At 47.0% G+C, this 23,944-nt stretch overlaps 1 protein-coding gene across 1 annotated transcript in view; it reads left to right on the forward strand.

The window, feature by feature from the left end:
• LOC146188378 (uncharacterized) overlaps nt 1-21,636 on the forward strand; it is a 94,805-nt gene extending 73,169 nt beyond the window's left edge. Inside the window, exons 6-7 of the mRNA XM_084603099.1 lie at nt 13,728-13,754; nt 21,451-21,636. Coding sequence (XP_084459225.1) covers nt 13,728-13,754; nt 21,451-21,592 — 169 coding nt within the window. The 3' untranslated portion in view covers nt 21,593-21,636. The remainder of the gene's footprint in view (nt 1-13,727; nt 13,755-21,450) is intronic.
• Nucleotides 21,637-23,944: the final 2,308 nt, after the last annotated feature.

The following is a 23,944-nucleotide window of genomic DNA, read 5'->3' on the forward strand; positions in this document are numbered from 1 at the left end:
ACGACAAGTAATCATAAATCAGCCTTTCTATGCCCCTTAAATAAATTTGAGATATCATGTTTTCCAACCTCAATAACGTAATATGAAATTAGATATTTGCATACGTTGTTGGTGACACTTCTATTTTGTTATTGTTTCTCCTCCTTGAAAATAAAAGGCAATGCTGATAATATAAGAATATATGTATATTCCTTTATGAGTTATGGACTAGGGCTTTGCATACTGTGATCCTTGCTATGGGAACATCTACTTTGCTCAGAGCAAAATAACATTTCAGTTCAGTGAAAGAATTTTCAAATAAATTCTTTCTGTACAATTTTTCTACACTCAGGAGAGACGAATGTGGATGCGAACATAAACCACAGCTTATACCGGCATTTTTAAAGCGCATTTGTAATTTTTGACCTCATCCACCCAGGAAGGAAGAATAAGACGTACTTAAAAAGGTTTCGCGCCAATCGGAAAAACAAATCAACTGCTAAGCGGGCTGCCTATATGATATTTCTCGACTACTACTCTACTCTGAAAAAAGACGAAGACAGAAGGGGAAAAATAAGCAAAGGATATGTGTTGAAGCACACCTAAATCCGTCACACAAACGTGGCCCACTTGAGGGCCGCGATAGTCTAGTGTACAAAGTTTAATGACAATGAACACAACGAATATTTGATTTTCGCTAAATAGATTTACTGTTACTTCATTCCTAATGGCGGAAAAACTCTCTACATTCACGTCTCATGTGGGTGATAAGTTATATATATAGGCCTCATTTAGGCATGCGAACATCCTGGCGAGTTGTTTAGTTCCTTCTCTGTGTTTCCACAATCTTAAACAGACAATGCAGCAGCAACTGGAGAGCACATCTATGTACGTTATCTGGTTTGTTGTAGAATTCCCTTCTCTAAGTTGGCCAGACACACGTAGCACAAAATCTGTTATGAAGTGGGACTCCATGCTGAGCTCACGGCGGCAGCCCGTATGGGCCATTATAGAATTTGGCACTCGTGCCAAGAAGGGGCTGCTCCCCTATGTAACGATCTGTCACAATTCGTACATGTGTGGGCAGCCCAAATAGGCCTTTACACATTCGACCCTCATTTAGGTATGCTAAAGTTTCATTCAGTGCGAAACATTGAGCACTATCGTGTTGCCTGGTATTCTAAAATGAGCAATATAGGAGTAGTTTATTCATATCACTATAATATTATGGGCTGACCGATATGGCCCGTAAAAGTTCTGAACAATTTATTTCGGCGCTCTGTGTCGAAAAATAATGGCGCAGGGACGATTCGTAGGTAGTCCAGACCATACTCGTAAGACGGGACATATACTGCTGCATATTTTCTGCTACTTCATATTTGACGCAGTTGCCAGAGTCAAATACATAAAGCCTTTAGTAATGGCATGAGTATGCTTACAACTGTTATCTTCAATCTCCAGTAGAGGCATTTACCGGCGCACATAATATTAATTATATAAACGGAATATCACACTTATTGACAGCATTGCAAATCGGAGTGTTAAAGGGACTCTGCAGCGGTTTTCAAATGTACCAATACTATAGGATTTTGAAGTAGATGATTTGTTGATCATGCCTGTGAAGTTAGTTTTTTTGATTGTGCATAAAACACCTGATATGCATAAAACTGAAAGCGCGCAATTCAAATTTCCCGCGCTCCGCGCGACACCTACAGAGGAAGAAAGCCGAGGGAGAACCTCGCTTCTCCGTCCGTCGTGACATCCCCATGAGGAGCTGGAGGCATTCGGAGCAAACGGAGGTGGTTTTCGGCGTGCGCTGTTACTCGTTTTGCGTGCGTTGCGGACGTGCAAAACACGTCAACTTAGTTTCGTGCACCTGATACAACACAGCTCTGCATGTGTTCGGATGCACGAACAGCTGTGAACGCGACGATGTAATCGCTTATTGTATTAATAGCTCGCGGCGCAATGCGGCATTGCTGAGAAGAGAGATAAATTCAAGCCGACGAAAGGAAACATTCTACCTGAAGCAGTTTTCGTAACTGTGACTACATGCAGTTAGTTTCTAATGCGATTTCTATACGAGTTTGAGAAAAAGGCATGGCTAAATAATGACGCGGTTCCTTCTGTTTCCTTGTTCAAAACAGTCGGGACAGTAACCTGCGATCCGTTCATGGACTGCAATCTCATGATGGGACGGTCAGACAGCATCGGCGCATGGTTGTATTCGCGTGTCTCGCATTTCTTTTTGTTTTTTTTTGCGCAAAAGCTTCGCGCAACGGCTTCTGTGCTAAACATGGACAACTCCTCAGTAGCACGCACTGATTATTTTTGCGAACTAGCAGATGATTAAGAGTTCACTAATGGGCGACTTCAATGCTAAGGTAGGGAAAAAGCAGGCAGGAAACCAGGCAGTAGGTGACTATGGCATTGGTTCTAGGAATAGCAGGGGGCAGTAACTAGTTGAGTTTTCAGAGCGCAATAACTTAAGAATAATGAGTACCTTCTTTAGCACACGGAAGAACCGCAAATGGACATGGAAAAGTCTTAACGGGGAGACTAAAAATCAAATTGACTTCATACTGTGCTCAACCACCGCCATTATGCAAGATTTAGAGGTAATCGGGAAAATTCAATGCACTGACCACAGGATGGTGAAGTCCCGAATTAGCCTAAATCTGAAGAAGGAACGCAACAGATTAGTAGGAAAGAAACCCATCAACGAATTAGCGGTGAGGGGGAGGGCAGAAGAGTTCAGGATCTCGCTACAGAATAGATATTCAGCTCTAACCGAGGATGTCGACATAACCCTAGAAGCAATGAATAATATTTTCATAGATATTGTGGAAGAAGGCCACGTCGAGACGGCAAGGTCGAGACGGCAAGGCAACGGATGCCGTGTCTGGCGTTTTATTCCGATCCACAGAACCTAAGCGCGTGCCGGAGCCAGCGCCGCGGGACGATGATGATGGCATGTACAAGAGGAAGAAGAATATCACGGCATGTACAAATGAAAGAAGATCCGTGGAGGGCTCACACAATCTGCCCGGGGGGTCGGAAGCGGCCAGCCTAGCCGCTCCTAATCAACCGATGTACCATGGCGCACAAACGGCTTCAAACGAGATACATGAACAATTTCAGCTCCACGGTGGCGTCGGTCGGCGGGGGGATCAACAGGTGTGACTTGGTAGTTTACTGGGGACGTTTGATTGATGACCTTGTAGAGACCAACATAGCGGCGCTGAAATTTATCACTAAGGCCAGGGGTGCGCAGTGGTGTATAGAGCAGTATTTCGTCACCAGGACGAAAAGAGACCACGCGATGCTTCGAGTCGTAGCGACTCTTGCGGTCTTGCTGGCACGCTTTTGTGTTGAGGCGGGCAAGGTGACGGGATCGAGTCACACGGGATAAGAACTGGGCTGGCATTGATGAGGGGTAATCGGGCGTAGAGAAGAAGGAAGTGTCGAGGATTGTAGTGGGAGGACGGCCGAAAACGAGAAAAAATGGGGAGTAACCGGTACTCCGCTGTACTGCAGTATTATAGGCGAATGTGACGAATGGTAGAACAGTATCCCAATTTCGATGATCCGGTGTGATGTACATGGATATCATGTCCGATAGGGTGCGATGAAATCGCTCAGTCAGTCCGTTAGTCTGGGGATGGTAGCTTGAGGTTGTCTTATGGAGGGTGGATGAGGCTCGAAGAACTTCGGATACGACTGTAGATAAGAAGGCCGTCCCGCGGTCACTAAAAAGCACCCGAGGAGTGCCATGACGCAATACAATTGACCGCAAAAAGAAATTAGCTACTTCTTCAGCGGAACCAGTCGGTAAAGGGCCGTCTCAGCATAGCGTGTAAGGTGGTCGACAGCTGTTATAATCCAATGGTTACCCCCGTCGTAGAGAGGTAGGGGACCGTATAAGTCGATGCCGACTACATCGAATGGCGTGGCGGGACATGGAAGACGCTGTAGGAGGCCAGCGGGCGAAGAAGTCGGCGGCTTGCGACGTTGGCACAGATGGCAGGAAGCGACGTATTTAGCTATGGTAGAAGATAGGCCAGGCCAAAAGAATCGTCTTTTCACGCGGTCATATGTTTTGTTAAAACCAAGGTGACCGGCAGTGGCGTCATCGTGGAAACCCGCCAGTATACGTGGGCGAAGCGCACGCGGCACGTCTGGGAGCCAACGAGTTCCATCAGGGCAATATGCGTAGCGGCGCAGTATGCCATCTTCCAGCTTGAAATTGCGAAGCTGTCGGCGAAGCCTAGCACTGGGCGGGTTAGAAGCGCCGATAAGCCGGTCGATGATGGGCCGGCAGTAGGCATCAGCTAATTGCTGCGAGCGGAGTGCGTGTTTGTGCTCAGAATCGTCAAAAGAAACTGCTGTGATATGCGTCGGGTGAAGAGATGGTCGGCTGTGGTGAGAGGTAGAAATGCGTTGCGAAGAAAAACAGCAGGCTGATTCCGTAAGTGGGCAGCGAGAAAGAGCGTCGGCGTCTTGGTGTTGGCGACGCGATTTATAAACGACGTCGAAACTGTATTCTTGCTGGCGTAGAATCCAGCGGCCAAGTCGGCCTGTCAAATTTTTCAGTGAAGACAACCAGCAAAGAGCATGGTGATCGGTCACAACTGTAAAGTGCCGACCATAGAGGTAGGGGCGAAACTTTTGAACAGCCCAGACGACGGCAAGACATTCCTGCTCGGTAATGGTGTAGTTTTTCTCAGCTGGAGTCAAGGTCCGACTGGCGAAGGCAATAACTTTCTCACGCGAAGTTGCATCGCGCTGCAGAAGGACAGCGCCAAGACCGTGACCACTGGCATCAGTGTGCAAGATGGTAGGAGCGCTGTCGCTGAAGTGGCCAAGAACGGGATCTGATGTGAGGGCGTGCTTTAGGTCGGTAAAAGCAGTGTTGCACTGTTCAGTCCACACGAAAAAGCTTCGCGCTTTAAGTAGTTCATGAAGTGGCGCCGCAATAGTTGCGAAATGCCTTATGAAACGCCGGAAATATGACGCCAGGCCGAGGAAACTGCACAAATCTGTAGTCCGTTGGGGGCGAGGAAAGTTCAAGACCGCGCTGATTTTATCAGGGTCTGGACGAATGCCATCATGGCTAACCAGATGTCCCAATATTTTAATTTCCTTCTGTGCAAAGTGGCACTTCTTGGTGTTGAGCTGAAGGCCCGCTGAAGAAAGACACGCCAGGACTTCATTCAGGCGCGTGAGATGGTCGTTAAAAGTTGCCGAAAAGATAACAATGTCGTCCAAGTAACATAAACAGGTTCTCCAATTTAGGCCGCGAAGTACCGTATCAATCATTCTTTCAAATGTCGCTGGCGCGTTACACAGGCCGAAGGGCATAACATTAAACTCGTAAAGTCCATCGGGAGTTGCGAAAGCGGTTTTTTCTTTGTCGCTCTCATGCATAGGTATTTGCCAATAACCTGAGCGGAGATCCAAGGTCGAGAAATATTCGGCGCCTTGTAGAGAGTCAAGGGCGTCATCTATTCGCGGCATAGGGTAGACATCTTTACGGGTAATTTTGTTGAGTGCGCGATAATCAACACAAAATCGTACCGATCCGTCCTTTTTTTAACTAATACTACTGGGGAGGACCATGGACTTGTTGATTGACGAATAATATCGCGACGGAGCATGTCATTCACATTTTCTTCGATTACTTTTCGTTCCGAGAGAGAAACCCGATAAGGTCGTCGGCGTACGATCGAGTTACCTTCAGTAATGATGCGGTGGTGTGCAACACTAGTCCGTCGCAGTGGTGGGGAAGTGGCGTCAAAAATGGCTTGATGGGCTTGAAGCAATTCCAGCAATTCTTTGCGTTGGTGCGGCATGAGGTCCGGACTGATTGTCTTCGACAGCATGTGAAGAGAGACGTGCGATGAATCACGTTGCTGAGGTAGCGGGGCGGTGAGCGCCATCATAGGGTGAGCATCCACTATGCACGGCAGGGAAATTCCTTTAGTCAGCACGAGGGATTCACGGGATGTGTTCGTGGCAGCTACTATCGCTGAGCCGCTGCCGAATCGTACAAGACTTGATGGGAAGGCAATTCCACGTGCAAGATGACGATGAGATGGTGCGATGAGTACATCCCCGTCAGTGATGTGTTCTGACACAACGGTAACAAGCTTTTCGCACTGTGGAGGCAATACAGTATCAACTGCGGCAATGAGGGAATGACGTCCTTCAGAAATGTCAGATGAAAAATCACTGTCTGTCATATGAATGACACGGTCGCCACAAGAAATTAACGCTGAAGCGGTCGACAAAAAACCCCATCCAAAAATGGTCTGATGCGCACACGGTGAAAGCACAGCAAACTGCACATGGTGGCGGACGCCGTCTATAACAATTCGAACTGTACACTTTGCTGAAGGATGTAGAGGGACGTCATTTGCTCCACGAAGTTGAGGTCCATCGTATGGTGTCGTTACATTCCGCAAACGGTGGCACAAATCAGCGCGAATAACAGAAATTGCAGCCCCTGTGTCAATCAAAGCTTCGACCGGTAATCCTTCAGCTGAAACGGAAATCATATTGTACGGGCGATGAGGAGGACTTTTGGTTAGTTCGCAGAGTGCAGTTTCACCTCCGGAAACTGCATCGCTTAGTTTTCCGAGTGACGGATAGGAACTGTTGTTGCTGGTCGAAGTGGAGAGACAGAGCGGCGGTATGGGGAAAGGGACCGGCGTCGGGATACATGGGCACCACTTGGTTCAGACGAGGATACCGGCGGTGGAGAGGATCGACGAGGTGGGCCGGGATTAGGTCGTCGCTGATAATATGAGGGTACGTCACTTTCGAAGGCGTCGTAACCACGCCGCTCGTTCTGAATGCGTCGACGACAGAAGCGGGATATATGTCCTCGTATTCCGCAGTAGTAGCACACTGGGCGAGAGGGGCGCCAAGGTGCGTAGTAGGGTGGTGTAGGCTGAGCCGTCGTCACGGCGTCGATGTGGTTGTAGGGCGATGCCAGTTGGGGCGGCGGAACAAAAGGAGGGGGTGATGCTGTGACGTGCGCGTAAGTCGATGCTGGGCGGGGTGCAGGAGGGTCGGACGCTGTAGGTCGGGTGATGGTTGCAAGCTCATCTTTAATGATGTTGCGGAGACCGGCGTCATTAGAAGGTACGGAAGAATGATCGCACGCATGTCGACAGACAGGCTTGAGGGCTTGGAGCTCCTCCCGGATGATGGCTCGAATCAGTGCCCGCAGATCCAGGTCAGCAGAGGTTGGGCCAGCAGCAATGCCGGGCTGCAATCGGGAGGACTGCAGCTGGTCGATGCGTTGGCAGGTCGCAATAATGGCGTCCACGGTAGAAGGATTCTGGGCAATCAGGGTATTATAAGCCACAGAATTAAATCCTTTCAAGATGTGGTGTACGCGTTTAGGTTCCGGCATGGTGGGACTAATAAGCCGGCAAAGTGCAAGTATGGCCTCTATGTAAGACGCGTACGACTCATCGGGACCTTGGAGGCGAGAGGCGAGCTTGTTCTTCGCGACCTCAGTCCGAACTGCTGGGTCCGCGAAATATTGGCGGAACTGCTGCTGCTTGAATGTGGTCCAGTTAGTGGTGTGGGGTTCGCGGTTAATAAACCAGGTTCTGGCGACCTCAATGGGGTAGAAAGAAACATTCAGAAATTTTAGAGCATCGTCCCACCGTTGTAGTTACTGCATCGTTCATAGGTGTCCAGCCAGTCATCGACGTCTTCATCGCGACGACCGGCGAACAGCGGCGGGTCGCGTTGTCGTGTGGGCACAGTCGGAGGGGGTGGTGCAGCCGAGGTAGAGGGTCCTGCCGATTCGTGGGTACTCTCGGTAGACATAACGATGGTGGCAGGCGGTAAACAGCGACCGGAACGCAGCTCCAGCGAGAGGCAGGGCACAAAACGGCAAGGGGATCAAGTCTTACCTCCACCACTTGTGGAAGAAGGCCGCGTCGAGACGGCAAGGTCGAGACGGCAAGGCAACGGATGCCGTGTCTGGCGTTTTATTCCGATCCACAGAACAAAAGCGCGTGCCGGAGCCAGCGCCGCGGGACGATGATGATGGTATGTACAAGAGGAAGAAGAATATCATGGTATGTACAAATGAAAGAAGATCCGTGGAGGGCTCACAATATCATTATTGAGTGCGCTGTAGAAGTAGGCGATAGGATAGTTAGAGAGGATACCGGTAAGCTGTCTAAGGAAACGAAAGATTTGATTAAGAAACGCCAGAGTATGAAAGCATCCAATCCAACTGACCAGATAGAATTGGCCGAGATATCAAAGCTAATCAATAAACGCAAGGTGGCCGATATAAGGAAGTATAACATGGAGAAAACTGAGCATGCAGTACACAACAGGGAAAGCCTTAAAGCGGCAACGAAGAAATTGGGCATAGGCAAAAACCAGATGTATGCGATACGGGACAAGGCGGGCAACGTCATCACGAATATGGACAAGATAGTCAAAGCTGCCGAGGAGTTCTATACTGATCTCTACAGTAGCCAAAGCAGTCAGGACCATAATGAGATTGGCGGGAGAGAAAAACATTCAGGCGTTCCACTAGTGACGAAGGACGAGGTCAAGAAAGCATTAGAAACTATGAAAAGAGGGAAATCAGCTGAAGAGGATCAGGTAACTACCGATTTGTTGAAGAACAGGGGTGATATCGTGCTAGAAAAACTGGCCATCCTGTACACGCAGTGCTTGGTGTCATCGACGGTACCGGAACCATGGTAGAATGCAAACATTATCCTCATTCATAAGAAAGGGGACTCTAAGGACCTTAAAAATTACAGACCAATCAGCTTACTGTCTGTTACGTGAAAGGTATTTACTAAGGTTCTCGCTAATAGAATCAGGACAACCTTAGACTGCAATCAAGCAAAAGATCAAGCAGGTTTTCGCAAACGGTACTCTACTATCGATCATATCCATGCCATCAACCAGGTGATAGAAAAATGCTCGTAATATAACCAGCCCTTATACATAGCATTCATTGATTACGAAAAAGCATTTGACTCAGTTGAAACATCACGATGATTCAGGCATTGCGATATCAGGGAGTAGACGAGCCGTACGTGAAAGTGCTGGAAGATATATATAGTGGCTGCACAGTAACCATAGTTCTGCATAAAGAAAGTAACCAAATTCCCATAAAGAAAGGAGTTAGATTACGGGTAGATGGAGAATACCTCAGTAATCTGCGATTTTGCTGATGACATTGCCTTGCTAAGCAACTCAGGGGATGAACTGCAAATAATTATTCATGACCTGGACAGGAAAAGTAGAAAGGTAGGCTTGAAAATCAACATGCAGAAGACTAAAGTAATGTTCAACAGCCTCGGGAAGGAACAGAAGTTTACATTAAGTAGCGAAGTACTGGAAGTAGTAGGCGAATAAGTCTACTTAGGACCGATAGTAACCGCAGATCCGGACCATGAAAATTAAATAACAACAAGAATAAGGTTGGGATGCAGTGCATTTGGCAAGCACTCACAGATTATTACTAGCAGCTTACCGGTATCGCTCAAGAGGAAAGTATACAACAGTTGCATCTTACCTGTACTCACCTATGAGGCTGAAACGGGGAGGCTGAAACGGGGAGGCTAACCAAGAGGTTTCTTCTTAAGTTGAAGACACCCGAGAGGGCTATGGAACGAAACATTGTAGGGGTACCATTAGGAGATAGGAATCGTGCAGACTGGGTCAGCGAATTAACTCAAGTCCTGACGTTCTAGCGGAAATTAAGACGAAGAAATGGACATGGACAGGACATGTAGTGCGAAGAGAGGATAACCGATGGTCGCTTAGGGTAACAACCTGGATTACAAAGGAAGGAAAGCGCAGCAGGGGGCTGCAGAAAATTAGGTGGGTAGATGAGGATAAGAAGTTCGTAGGGGTCAATTGGAGGGAGCTAGCACAGAACCGGGTTAATTGGAGAAATATGGGAGAGGCCTTCGCTCTGCAGTGGGTATAGTCAGGCTGCTGCTGATGATGATGATGAAGAGTCCACTGTTGTGTCGAAGCTAGGTTGTGAAGATTGCGAGATCTTTTCCAGCACGGCATGTGCCTGATATGTTCGTGGAACCCTTACGGGTGCGTTATTAGAAGATAAGGAGTGTACTGCTCAGCTGGGTATATGCGCATTCAGGTAAGGAGCGCAAAGAGCGACGTTTCATTCGGTGTGTCCAAGCAATCAATCATCGAAGTTGTTCATACATGGCCTTACGATTTTGCACCCGTTACTGCCTCGTCATTTTACGTAGTTCTGTCTTGTTTGGGGATGCACATTAAGTTGGAAATGAAAACGACGAAGCTCTTGTAAGAAAACACATTTCGGAACACTGTTTTCTCATGAAGGTATGGGTGCGGAGGAGCTGCAGCTTGGCTTTCAATATACGTCAGCCGTCAATTCACTAAACGTGTATTGTGACAGAACGATAAAAAGGAAAGGCTTTCAACGTCTGCTAAATGCCGTATGACGCAAACACGATTCTGCGCGCATTTGACTTGGTCTCCAGCACTATGGCCCCGTCAGTGCCTCGTATACATTGCAAAGCTCCACAACTGCGCTTCGCTTATTGGTCATTTGTCTGGTGGTAGCTGTGTACTGCTTCACCCATTCTATACCATTCTTCGTTTCCCCAAGGTACCAGGACTGGCATTCAAAGCAGGATTTGGTACACCAAGCTCTGGGTTGATTTTTCACAACAATGACCTCTCAGGCGGGGCGAGAGGCCTGAGACGGAGGTAGTCGGCTAGGGAATTGTTCGCTGCCCTTCCTTCCCAAGAAAATACGGGCCGAGGTTTTGCTGAGGGCCATGCAGTTTCTGCTAATAATGACACACACTACTTTTTACAATGCCTCACTGTAACCAAAGCAAGTTTTCATGCCAAATCTACGCTCCCCACAGCGGAAGTGCTGCATCGTTTGTGGGCGTACACATGCGCTACAAAACCCGATGGTCATTCGTGTGAAAATGGCAAGCAATAATGACATTCACGAAGCCGCATCGGCAGCTTCAGTGGTCCTCAGAATGTCGTCACGCGACGTGTTTGCCAATCACGGGCGGCGGCGCGACCCGCGGTGAGCCCTGTCGTGCGGGCTGCGTATTTCTGCTGAAAAAAGACTATGTCTGCTTTCTTCTACTAATTTTAATCTGATATTCAAGTTCGCAGCATGAAAAACTATATCTTTCCTCTGAAACCCCAACTTTTGCAAAACGTGCTGCAGTATCCGTTTTTAAGCCCTGCTTTAGCCATTCAGGGGCCCACTGCTGCCTTCTGTTGGCAGCCCCAATCAGGGTCATCTTATCCTTACTACATAGAACCTACTACATGTCGCATTGTCTTCAAATAATGCAAAATTTGTGTGTGGGGAACGTATGGGCATGCCCGCATTTATGCCCCGCCGCGGCCGTGCCAGACCTATTGAGCTAGCCCATCTACTGTTTACTTATGGCCCACATTTGCGTCACATATGCGCCAAATTGCCCAGCGGGAGACTAATGTGGGTAGAAAGCTGGTTTTACCGCCCAAGGGAAGCCTATCGAGTTTCGAGGTAGAGACTTCGTTTGGGGTAGCAAGAGGCATTTCTGAATAATGCCCACGGTTCCGTAGGACATTGCTCTTCGTACTCCACAAGGAGCCCATTTAGGCAACGTGTGGGCATACCCATTTTTAGCACGTCACAGCACATGTGAGAACTGTGGCGATTTTAAATGGGCTCCGCAGTTTAGGTTAGCCCAGAAGTTTTCTGCATGAAACCTGAATTTTCTTTGCGGCTACCATAAAGTACCCTAGGGGGTTCCTTGAGAGCCTGATGTTGAAGTATTTGCTCATTTATTCCTTGCCATGGATATGCAATGTTCGAATGGGATAATTGCGCGAACCCAATTTGGTCTTGCCTGATTATTCTTAAAGCGTTATTCACAAGGAAGAGCCTTTCGGGGAGGGGGTGCGGGTGCAACGCCGGCAGGCGGCACTCCCTCCCTTCCTCCTGCATTCACACGGGCGACAGAGTACGAGAGGGGTGTCACTGTTGCCAGACTACAGAGGTTTGGCGCGCGCAGAGGGGAGCGGTGTCTGCACTGCCTGCTTCTCTCGTTCGCCGCAGACGGGTTCAATGTGCATTGTTGGAATTTGAACTCTGGTTGTGTGGATGGGGCAAAAAAGGCACGAGTATGCCGGAGACACCTTTACAATGAAGTAGCGAGGGTATTTTATTTATTACAAAATATCACATTAGTACTACTAGGTCCCTAGATGAGAAATGCAGTTACTTCAAAAATGAAATCAAATGAAATCAAAGTATTTCATTTACTTTCCTCAATACTACAACTCATGGCAAAGATTAAAAAGCAGCCAGCCTCTGCTCGAAAAACTCCCTGTATATATCCTTCCCACGGAGCTTGAGCACTCGCGCAGGTAGCATGATATTTCTAGCTTGTACACAAAAATCAACTTATTAGATCAAAATAATTGCATACCGCTTATGTGAATAGCATTTTACGAAGCATAGGCATTGAACTTGGCAGAAAAAAATGTTAGATGAAACTTGCTGCAAAAAAAGTTACTGTGAAACAAAAGACGCGAAAATGTGCAGAAAAACGTGGCAAAAAAAGGTGAGGCATTACAACTAAATATTTTGCATGTTTTCTATGGTCATGCTGTTTCGCAAGAATGTTCAGTTGCTTCGGAAAGTTGCAGCACAATGATTGAGTATGATTAGTGGTGCGGCAGAGTTTAAAGGATCAAAATTTGTGGTCTTGCACTGGATAAGCAAGCGTGTACCAAATTAAGTGGAGGATTTTAAGCATACAGTCAATGTTACCAAAAGAGCACTTTTATACACGCGTCAAAGTATCAGATTGTACAAAGTCGCTGATCTGACGACGGTAAGGTATGAAGTATGCATCAGTGTGACCATACTTCGGCATGTTAGCAATAATTTGCGCAATGAGATTTTGCACGACAGATATTCTAACTATTATGTTTGGTTATCGCGTTGCTGATGTGAAGGCTGTACGTGATAAATGGTTGAAGAAAAACACTGTGCATTAGAATTTCATTGTTGTTGGAAAACAGCATGCGGTGACAGTGGATGCCAGCCGTTTAATATTACTTACTACGAACACTCTATAATAATTATTCGTCCCACAAACAGAGAGGGTGGCATACCACGCTCCACTTTACTATGATCTACCATACATACATACTCGAGATTGCTTTATTGTACTCCGCATCGGGAACGACATACCTACCGATATAGCGGGTACTTTTCAGCTAGTCAGAATGGTAACGAATATTTCTTAGTATGTCACAGTAAGCTCTGTTACAGCAAAGGAGCACCCTACCCCACTGTACCCAGCTACAACAACGCGCTTCACGCCAAGCGCCGCCCGCGAAGTTGCCAGGAGAGCAAAGGAAAGGCCGCGGTTACACCTCCTCCCGGAGCAGGTTTTGTGCCAGCCGACAAAAGCATCCCATCCCCGAAGGGCGGCTCGTTTTCACAACATCGTTGTCCAAATGAGTGGGTTTGTCCCCTGTGTAAATACCGCTTAAAGGGGGCTCTCATATATAATAAAATGGCTGCCCTAGCCCAGCTTACCACAGGGACCTCAGAGAGGCACCGTATTGTGTGCTATATATAGAGTAGAAGTGCACTGCAAGCAAACCAGATAGAGGTGGACTTTATATATTGTTCGTAGAAATGTACTGTTTTCTTTTTGCATTTTCAGCAAAAACTCGCATGTTATGATGAAAAGGTAAGAACATTTAAGTGAAATATTCATGATTTGAAAATTTTAACCATTTAATAATTATTATTGTTAAGGGAAAGGTACACAGCGGTAAACGCTAGTTAACTGTCAGACGCACACACCACCAGAACAAACCCAGCTTAGCCTGAGCGTCGTCTATTTAACAACACCACACCAGCACGTCGTCGTGATTTCGATACTGCGCCCCGTAACAGTATTCCCCGCGCGGGAGAAGCACCGTCCCGGTGCTCCCTACACAGGAGCCCTTCAATGGTACGGTTTCATACGGGCAACATGCACGAGTTCTGTATTAGGGGTTATGGAAAGATACTTGGGCTGTAGAAGGGCGATCTCATAGGTCACATCGGTGAGTTGCCGCAGGACGCAGTAAGGACCCAAGTAAAGAGGCAGATTTCCATCAACATGGACTTAATAAAAGCCCATTATAAGCGCAGACTTAATTTTATTTTTTAATGACAAAGCTTATGTGGATATGAACATATACCCCCTGCGATTGTGGTCAAAAATCAGTGAGTAATATTTGAAACTAAAATACATGGTCGTATAGGTAAATTTGAAGAGAAATGCTTAGCATTCTAGATTTGCGATGGCGCGGTATGTCTCCCATTCTCAGCATGCGATGTTACATCTAATTATGTCATTCTGCGCCTATTCCCGGAAATTCGCGGAAACGTTTTTCATTTTTCTTCGTTGGGAGTGTTCATGAAATGCGCTTATTGCCTCTAAAATGCGCAATATTTTCCTAAAAAACTTACGAACTGCCTCACACCTTAGAGCTTTTTTTTTTTCGTTTCTTTCCGCATAAACTTTACAAAGAGCATATCTGCGTGAAAAATGGCATCTTTCTTGAAATTTTTTACACACTGTTCGGAAATAATCCACACAGGTAAAGCTTAAAATCAGTGCCTAACAATGTAGATATTATGCAATGGATAAAACCTGAATTTCAAAGTAGTCCTCGTGTTAATCTTTGACACGTCAAGTGCATGTTTGAAAGGGAATGCTAGACTAATTCTGAGCAGAATCAAATAATTTTTTTCCTTTAGCTTCGGATTGGTTTTAAGCTTTGAGAACGGAGATTCGTAAATATTTCTTACGCGTTTCCCGTTGCGGTCTGCAATAATATTATCACTTTAACACGCGCAGAATGGGTTCCTTCCTTTTTGTTCAGTCAGAAGATAATCACCAAATTCATAATACTATATACGGGAGAGAATTCACACGCATGCTGAGCGGTGGTTTTTATTCTGAATTTCACCTAGCGTGCTAACCTCTGCCTTCCCTTGTATTTCTGTTCTTTCCTGTTTTGGTCTGTTTGATAACGAAGTATTGACTTGCACAAGGGTATATTTTGAGAGCCCTAAAAAACGGCGTAGAAATTGCTTACGCAAATTCTTAGCAAGTTTCAATAGGAGCATTATGCTACAACTATAGAGCAACTGTAACAAGTTAGTACATTCAACTACGTGTTAAGCATTTGAGAACAATTTCTTCAGACTGATATGGACACTGTGTTTTATATATTTAAATGTTCTTATCCGTAAAACATAAGTGACGGTAATATGACCGGTACCATTTGTAGAGTGAAATTCTTGTATTGGGGTACACGGATGTGTTAGAAGGAAATATTTCGAGTAAAAACAAAGAAAGGCTTACGGGTTTGCAATCAGTTGCCGTTAACAGGTCGGACGCTTGCTAGGACATCATGTCTTTCAAGAAACCGTGCTTTGAACAGAAAATTCACTCGCTGGTGTTCTATTGTGCTGTTCTTTTTTGCATCCTTAATGCTATGTTAGGGATACGAAAAAATGATTGGTGAGGAAAAGAGAAGACTTTGAAAAACGATTATACAAATTCTCGATGATCCTAAGGCAAATGAGTTTATTCCCAGACATGATTATGTATTATATTTATGTTCATAATCGTGCTCTTAGTACCACTGCACAGTAATGGAAGGAATATTAACATCTCGGTAATATACGCTCTTTGGAAACCTATATCCTAAAGCACTCAGATGTAGCCGCGTGGTTTATTCTTCATGCATACTGGTCAGAAGAATGGACATCCCCAAATTGGTGTATTTCTTTTAGATAGTGGGGTGAAATTATTGGCGGAGACACACTACAGGGTTGTTCCCGGGTATCGAACGGATAAAATACATTCAGCCCCGCTCCGGCAAAGGCCACAGTTTGCAACTTCAACAATGGTCAAGAGGTGCAGAATAGTAGGAACAGGCTAAAACGGATATGTGCAATATCATTCGATCAGAGTTTTTTGATGCTGCTCGGCTAATTTGTGTGACTTGAATCATTCGTATGAGCAGAAAGGTTTCTTATATCTTCGCTACTAGCAGAGTCATCGCAAAAGCTCTGCGTGTAATAAAGAAAATGGTGATGTTTCCATTAAACTGCGCTTCGGCTTGTCAGCAGCGCACGCTACTCTTGTTAAGATATTTCACTTTTGGCTGATAGTGTTTTGGTGGAATTACCAAGTGCATCATGTTTTTTTCCATGATCTGGCTACCTATTTTTGACGTTTGAAAGTTGATACTATTGTTTTACCTTCTAAATGTAGTGTGAATGAGAAAGAAGTACGCGGGGAACATTTCAGTCAGTGGAACTACTATCGCTGTGTGTGTTCGACCTGGCTGTCTACGGGTTATGTTCGCCGCAGATATTCCCAGTTCAAGCACTTTTATATAAGCAACATTCTAAATTTGGGGGAGTCACTGGGTAAGAATATCGATCCTGAAGCTGCGCAGCCACTCTCTCTTGACATCCACGATGCCTGAGGACGCTAGACACGAAGCCTCGCAGATGGGCCTGGCTTTCATCTGTGCCGGCTCGCATCGCCAGCGGGACCCAGCTATCTTCAGTGACACCGATGACCACGACGTAGAAAATTGGATCAGCTCCTACGAATGGGTGAGCGTTTACAACAAATGGGGCGATGACACAAAGTTCAGCAACAGCATATTTTATCTTACCGCTGTGCCTAACTTGTAGAACCGGAACAATGAAGGGGACATCCCAAGTTAGGTCACCTTCAAATTTACTTTCACAAATGTGTTGGCCATCCGGATGTCTGAAAACTATGTGCTGAAGAACGCTTGCCTGATCAGCTGCAGCAGATGGGCGAAAACATTATGGGCGCATAGAACATGTCGTCGACTTCTGCAAGCGGGCGAATGCAACATTTTGGAAAACGTAAAAGATAAAGCACATCTTAAAAGTCATAGACGATGACACTTATCATAAACTATCCCGGGACTTGCGCACCGGTTTCGAAGTCTTCCCGCTCTGCAGAAATTTCAAGCAGCTGCGCAAGCAAAAGGCGCTGACTCTCCAGCACACAAGGCAAGTGGAATCCCGTGCTTAAGCGAAGACAGCCACTGACAGCTCCTCCTTGCTGCACCATATTAAATATTTCGTTCTTAAAGAGGTAGCCCTTCAGTTTTCACTTCTCCCCAGCCGCCAAAACAGTCACCCCTATTTGGTCTCTGCTCTCCTTCAAACCATACAAGATCAACTTGCTGAGGCAGTCCTGTGCGCTCATCCGACATCACCTGTCCAAGGTCCGCTGGCGTCCCGCGACTCGTTACTACTCACGTGACTTACGCCGACGTCGCCCCAAGATCTATGGCAGTTCCACCGCCTCATCCGAAATCTTCGCAAGACCTAAACCGCCTACCTGCCCGGCGAGGTCAGTACAAGAGCCGGCATCATCATACCACCGACCGACTACAAGGGCAAGCAACCTATGGCACTCAAATGATAACACGCCGATTTTCCTCCGGTGCAGCACACGCAACTTTTGAACCCATTTCAATAGTTTTGCTCCTTTTTCGACTCTCTTCAGTGCTCTTTGGGTCAAACTCTCGCGTATCACATCGATAGTGGCAGTGACGCACTACTACGACACCGCGTGTCTGCAACCGAACGTCAGGCTATTGAAGAGCAAGTCTATCTATTGCTCCAGGGTGGTATCATTCAGACCCCACGCAGGCTCTGGGTCTCGCCTGTTGTGCTGTAAAAAGTATGATGGCTCCGTCCGCTTCTCTGTCGACACTATACACTCGTAATATCGCAACTGAAGAATTATGACTCGTCACAGAATACCGAGAATTGCACGCTATTGCTGCATAACCTTTTATTGCGTTACTAATACTGCGCCAGGTTTCAGCCAGTCGCGTAGTCCCAGGAAGAGCTACGTTTGACCTTGAGCAGCAGCCGAGCCAAATACGCTTTTAACCAAGCCGTATGCACGTGGCTTAGTGGCCTATAGGAGAGAGAGAGAGAGAGAGAGAAAGAGAGAGAAGGCAGAGAGATAGTGAGATATATTTTAATGGCAACAGGAGAGGTTAACCAGGAAAGCTTACGGTTTGCTACCCTGCACTGGGGAAGGGGAATGAGGAGTTTAAAGGAGAAAGATAGAAGAGAATGATTGGAAAAGGTAAGGCGGCGAGGAGCGCAGTCACAGTTTCTCAATCAAGTTTGTGTCTCTCATAAAACACATAAGTGCTTTGAAGGCTTTGCCGTTAGGCGCCTTCTGTGGCCATGGGCCGAGGATTTTCTCCTCTGTGAAAGGACGGCTGTGAAGATGGTCCAGAGCCGAACGCAGCGCATATCTTTCGCTTAAAAAAGCAGGGCACTCGCAAAGGAGTTGCTGTGGGGTCTCTTCGCAGCCGCATCTTTCGCAGTTAGGGCTATCCGCCATTCTCATCACATAAGCCTATTTTTTGGTGAATGCAACACCGAGCCACATACGGCACATCAGTGTTGTTTCGCGCCGCCCTTTGTTAGGGGGAACACGAAGGCGCAGCCCAGGGTCTAGTTCCCTGAGGCGTCGATTGGAAAATTCTCCTTTGTTCCAGGCTGAAAGCGTTAGCTCCGCCGCTAAGGAACGAAGTCGACAAGCTGCGTCAACTCTATATATAGGAATGTTCACTGTAGTTCCGTCGTTGTGTGCAGAACGGGCAACTTGGTCTGCCTGGTGGTTTCCCTCAATACCGCAATGTCCAGGTAGCCACTGGAAAATTATATCATGACCTTTTGATGTAGCGTCGTGGTATAGCACGCGGATCTCTGCAGTTAGTTGTTCATGTGATCCCCGATGTAGCGCAGCTTTAACGCCTTGAAGCACTGCTTTCGAGTCCGTAAAAATGGACCAGACACCTGGAAGTTCCTGGACGATGTATTCAATAGCTGCACGTAAGGCAGCCAGTTCCGCACCATTTGAAGAGGTGGGGTACGTCGTCTTGATCCTCAGCACGATGGACCTCGACGGTATCACTACGGACCCCGCGGAGCTTGTTGAAGCAACTGAGCTATCGGTGTAGACGTGTTCACGATTATTGTGCATAGAATACAGGTGACCCAACGTCATTTGCTTCAAGGCAGGCAATGGTACACCCGTTTTCTTTTTTACTCCCGGAATAGATAGGTAAACTTTCGGTTCATGTAGGCTCCATACGGGTAAACTCGATCTTTAAGCTGGAGTGAACTGTGAAGGAACGTAGGTGCGATGAGCTGCTATGGTTTTTGGAAATGCAGTATGTGGTCTAATTGTTGGGATAGTTGCCAGGTGGTGACAGAAAACCTGGGTGAGGTGTCGTATATGTGTCCTCGTGGTTTCAACAGAAATATATGTAGCTATGGGATGCTCGCGGGAGAGAAGAACCGTTGCTGCGGTTGAGGTGCATTTTGGCAGTCGAAGGCAGATGCGGAGAGCTTGAGCTTGCACGCTTTGGAGGATCTTGATGTTCGTCTTCCTAATATTATTGAATATTGGAAAGCTGTACCGCATGTAACCCAGGAAAAGTGAACAGTATAGTTGCAGCATAGAGTGCACTAACGCGCCCCAGGACTTGCCTCCTAGAAAGGAGAGGAACATGGGCAATCGCCGTCAGTCTTTTCTTCATACCACTGATATGTGGACTCCACGAGAGGTTCCTATCAATGACGATTCCAAGGAAGCAATGACTCTTTTCATATGGAAAAGCTTTGCCATTTATGTATACTGCGTATTACGACATTATTTTCGTGTGAAGGCCACCACAGAACACTTCTCTGCTGAGATAGTAAGACTCTGTACACGAAGATATGACGTCACCATGAATGCCGCTTTTTGTACTCTTGCACGAACTTGGGGTCGAGTCACGCTTGAGGCCCAAATGCAAATATCATCCGCATATATGGAGATCTGAGCTGACTGAGGCAGCAGGTCGACTAGGCCGATGCACAAGATTGAATAGAGTGGGGCTCAGTACCCCACCCTGCCGAACTCCGCGAGAGGTTCTATGTGAGGATGTTCGTCCGTCCTCTGTCTGGATGAACAGTGACCTGTCTGACAAATAACTGCGTATCCAGCTATAAGTTTGTCCTCCGATATCAGCAGTTTCCAGTGCATCTAGGATGGCTTCATGCGTTACATTGTCGTAGGCACCTTTAATGTCTAAAAACAATGCCGCAGTCAATCTTTTCAGATTCTTTTGGACATTGACTGACGTAACCAGGTCTACGACATTATCTATAGAGGAGCGGCCGTGTCGAAACCTAGACATGACATCTGGATATTTTTCGTGTCGTTCCAAGCACCACTCAATGCGTGTTAATAGCATTCTTTCCATTACTTTGCCGACGCAGCTGGAGAGCGCAATTGGGCGGTATGAATTAATATCGAGCGGTGATTTTCCGGGTTTTAGAAGTGGAATGATACGACTTGTCTTCCATTCACTAGGAACTTTGCCGTCGCTCCATGACCTGTTGTATGTCTGCAAGAGAGCCTGTCGAGCCTCTTGGCCTAGATTGGCAAGCGCAGAGTACGTCACTCCATTTGGCCCTGGCGAAGATGACCTTTTACAACAAGCGAGAGCAGCGTCAAGTTCTTCCAGTGTGAACAGTAGATCCATCCGTGAATCCCTCGATGGCGGAACATCACTACACTGCTGTGGCGCGAGTGTGCTTGAAGGTCCTGTTATTCTTGCGCAGAATTATTCGGCTACGTCGACCTCACTGCATCTCTGGTGAAGCGCGATTGATTTGAAAGGGTGTCGTTGTTGAGGTGATGTACGAAGGCCGCGAATGACAGTCCAGATACGTGACAATGACTTCCGTGGGTCGAGAGTTTCACAAAATGTCCTCCAGTGGTTCGACTCCAGGGATTAAATTTTGCGCTGGATCTTTTTCTGTATGCGCCTTGCGTATGTGAGGTCTAGGCGAGAATTTGTGCGCCGGTATCTACGTTCCGCTAGTTCTGACATAACCGTCCCATGGGAACTGAGAGACCCAAGTTAGCAGCTACGCCCGCCCACATATAAAGGCCAGCTTTAGCATCTCAAGCTACGCCAGGAGGTACAATAAATGGTGAACCATAAGCACAGCCATGGAGGTATTGCTAACGCATTTCAACCCGTTTTAACCAGAACTAAACCACGGACAATGTTTTTCAGCTCATAATGAGCATACATGTGTTTTGCTTCCTTCTGCAGCAATATATAACATATGCTGATGACTGCTAAAGACTATCCTTTTATTTTAATGACAATTTACAACTGGGGCAAAAGAATAGGACACAGTTCATTGTTTGCATCCTAATTTGCTGCATTTTTTTATATCGCGATTGCTAATTTTTTTTTGTGCTTCTCATGCACGTCCTTTTATACATTTTTTTCGTTATATAGGACGCAGACTGTTATTGTTGATGTGGTGAAAAATGGGCATGTGAAGATTACGTTACGGCCTGAACATAGTGGCAAGTATTCTTTCCTTTTCATTCCATTCTTTTTTAGGCAGCTTAGAACAAATGAAACAAAGTTTCTCTAGATGCCTTCAACGTCTCTTGCTCACAATGATCTCGTTGCGGGACAAAGAAATACGAAAAAATGGGTATTTTGTTACCTCCATGTTCGGCAACGCATTCGCAAAATGGTCTTTTTTTTTAACTGCACGAGGCCCGGAAGGTATTTCGCCACATGTGTCAATGCCCAGCGTTGTTTTTTTTTTGTTATTATACCGTTCTTCTTTGAATTATGGTAATATTTTAAACATTGGGCCAATGCTTAGGCTAACAGCTGCCATTTTTTATACTCGAAACGTTCCCTTCAGCGCTTGAATAGATAGCGCCATGGCGAAGGGCAGGTGGAGCTAGGATGAGTTCGCGGTAAAAGCGGCAGGAAATCAATCGTGTGTTCCATCCTGGTTAAGGTGAATGTTGGCGTTTCGACGTCTCTGTCTTCTTGGTGACGTTGATTCTGAGGGGGCGCCAAAGAGACAAAAACTAAGAAGGAACATGAGAATAACAGGACATGCGCCAACGTTTTCGTGTTTCTTCTTTGTCCTCGTCCTTTTCACGCCATCCTCATAATTATCAGCTACGAACCAACTAGCCCAAACCAAAGTATTGTCTTGTGGCCTTTTGCACATGTTTAAATGTGTTCCATGAGCACATTAATTTATTGGATATGTTGCTCCATTTGTTGTTAGAACTGCGGCATTTGTGGTTTGACTTTCTGGAGAATGCTGCAAATTTACCATTGAGCTCAGAATCAATTATAGCCTTTTTCCCTATAGGTGACTAGTGTAATATATTTGGTAGTCGGGGAATGAATGTCTCACCTAAACGGTAATAATCCGCAAACTGAACGACATTGAGTCAAACAGTGTCAGAGGCGACATTGTTAATAAATTTCAAATGTTAAGTTATAAATAAATAATAATAATAGTTGGTTCACAGGAAGGGAAAGGCGCAGTATCTGTCACACTTGCTCTGTGGACACCTGACCCGCGCCATAAGGGAAGGGAAAAGAGTGGGAGTGAAAGTGGACAGAGAGAAAGAGGAGCCGTAGTGGAGGTCTACGGAGTAATTTCGACCACCTGGGGATCTTTAACGTGTGCTGACATCACACAGCACACAGACGCCACTTCGTTTCGCCTCCATCGAAACGCAGCCGCCGTGGTCGGGTTCGAATCCGGGAACTCCGGCACAGTAGTCTGGTATCTTACAACTGCACCACCTCGGCGGTGGTGGTAGAAAACATTTATATAGGACAAATACAGGAGGTTATGCGTGAGCTGACCCTGAAGGGGCCAACCCTCACATACACTAGGTGGAGGTCCCTAGTTCGGGACCCCAGTGGCGTCTGCCGCCGCTCGGGCTCGCCCGACTAAGGCCCGTTGGGCCTTCAGGTCGGAGCAGCCGAGCAGGGTCGCCTCCCACTCCTCCCGGGTTGGGTTGGGGTGAGGGGGGATAGCCGGATTTGAGGGGCAGGCCCACACCATGCGGTAGATGTCCGAAGACACCACCCCACAGTGCGGGCAGCTGCCAGAGAAAGCAGGGTCGAAGTGTTTTAGAGCTGCCGGCCACAGCAGTGTGTTGGTATAGAGGCGGAGTAAGAGCCGCTCATCCGCCTTTGAAAGGCCTTTACATGGGCGGGGGTAAAGGCTGCGGCTAGATTGGTAGTAATTTACGATATCTTTTAATGTATAAGCCGGATTAGGATAAGCGTCCTGGTCGGAGGGGGAGGAGGAGGAAACTTCCCGGAGAGAGAGCGCGCGGGCGGCGGCGTCGGCAGCCTCGTTTCCAGCCAGACCCTGATGAGCAGGAGCCCAAATAATATATCGGGTAGCGGGGTCCCCAATGTAGGAGCTATGTTGAAGTATTCTGTAGGCTAGTTAAGGGGTACAGCCCTGTTCGACATTCCGACAGGCCCCTCGCGAGTCGGAAATTATATATTTCGAGTCAGAGTGGGAAGCAGCCAATGCTATGGCGACCTCCTCCGCATGAGTTATGAGGCGGGCCCTGAAGCTAAGACCGTTGGCTGTTTTCGCCTCGTGGACGACTGCGGCCGTGTACCACCCCCCATGGTGCGGGCCAGAGGCATCCACATAAAAAACGCCGGGTTTAGAACCATAATGGCGTGCCAGGGCTTCCGCCCGCGCCAGGCGTCTGCCATCATGGTCTTCGCGTGCCATTTTGGCGGGAAGAGGGCGTACGCGGAGGGCGCAACTCCACGGCGCTGGAATGCGTGCCCGTTCTTCCATAAGTGTCGTATGTTTGATGTGGAGCCGGGCAAGAAGGCGGCGGCCCGACTGCGTCTGCGACAAATGCGTCTATTGATTTGTGAGGTGCACTTCCCTCAATTCCCTGAAGGTGTTCACCATTTCCAGCGCCATGAG

Source organism: Amblyomma maculatum, chromosome 5 (genome assembly GCF_055883805.1).
Source record: "Amblyomma maculatum isolate TAMU_Amacu chromosome 5, ASM5588380v1, whole genome shotgun sequence".
Lineage (NCBI taxonomy): Eukaryota > Metazoa > Arthropoda > Arachnida > Ixodida > Ixodidae > Amblyomma > Amblyomma maculatum.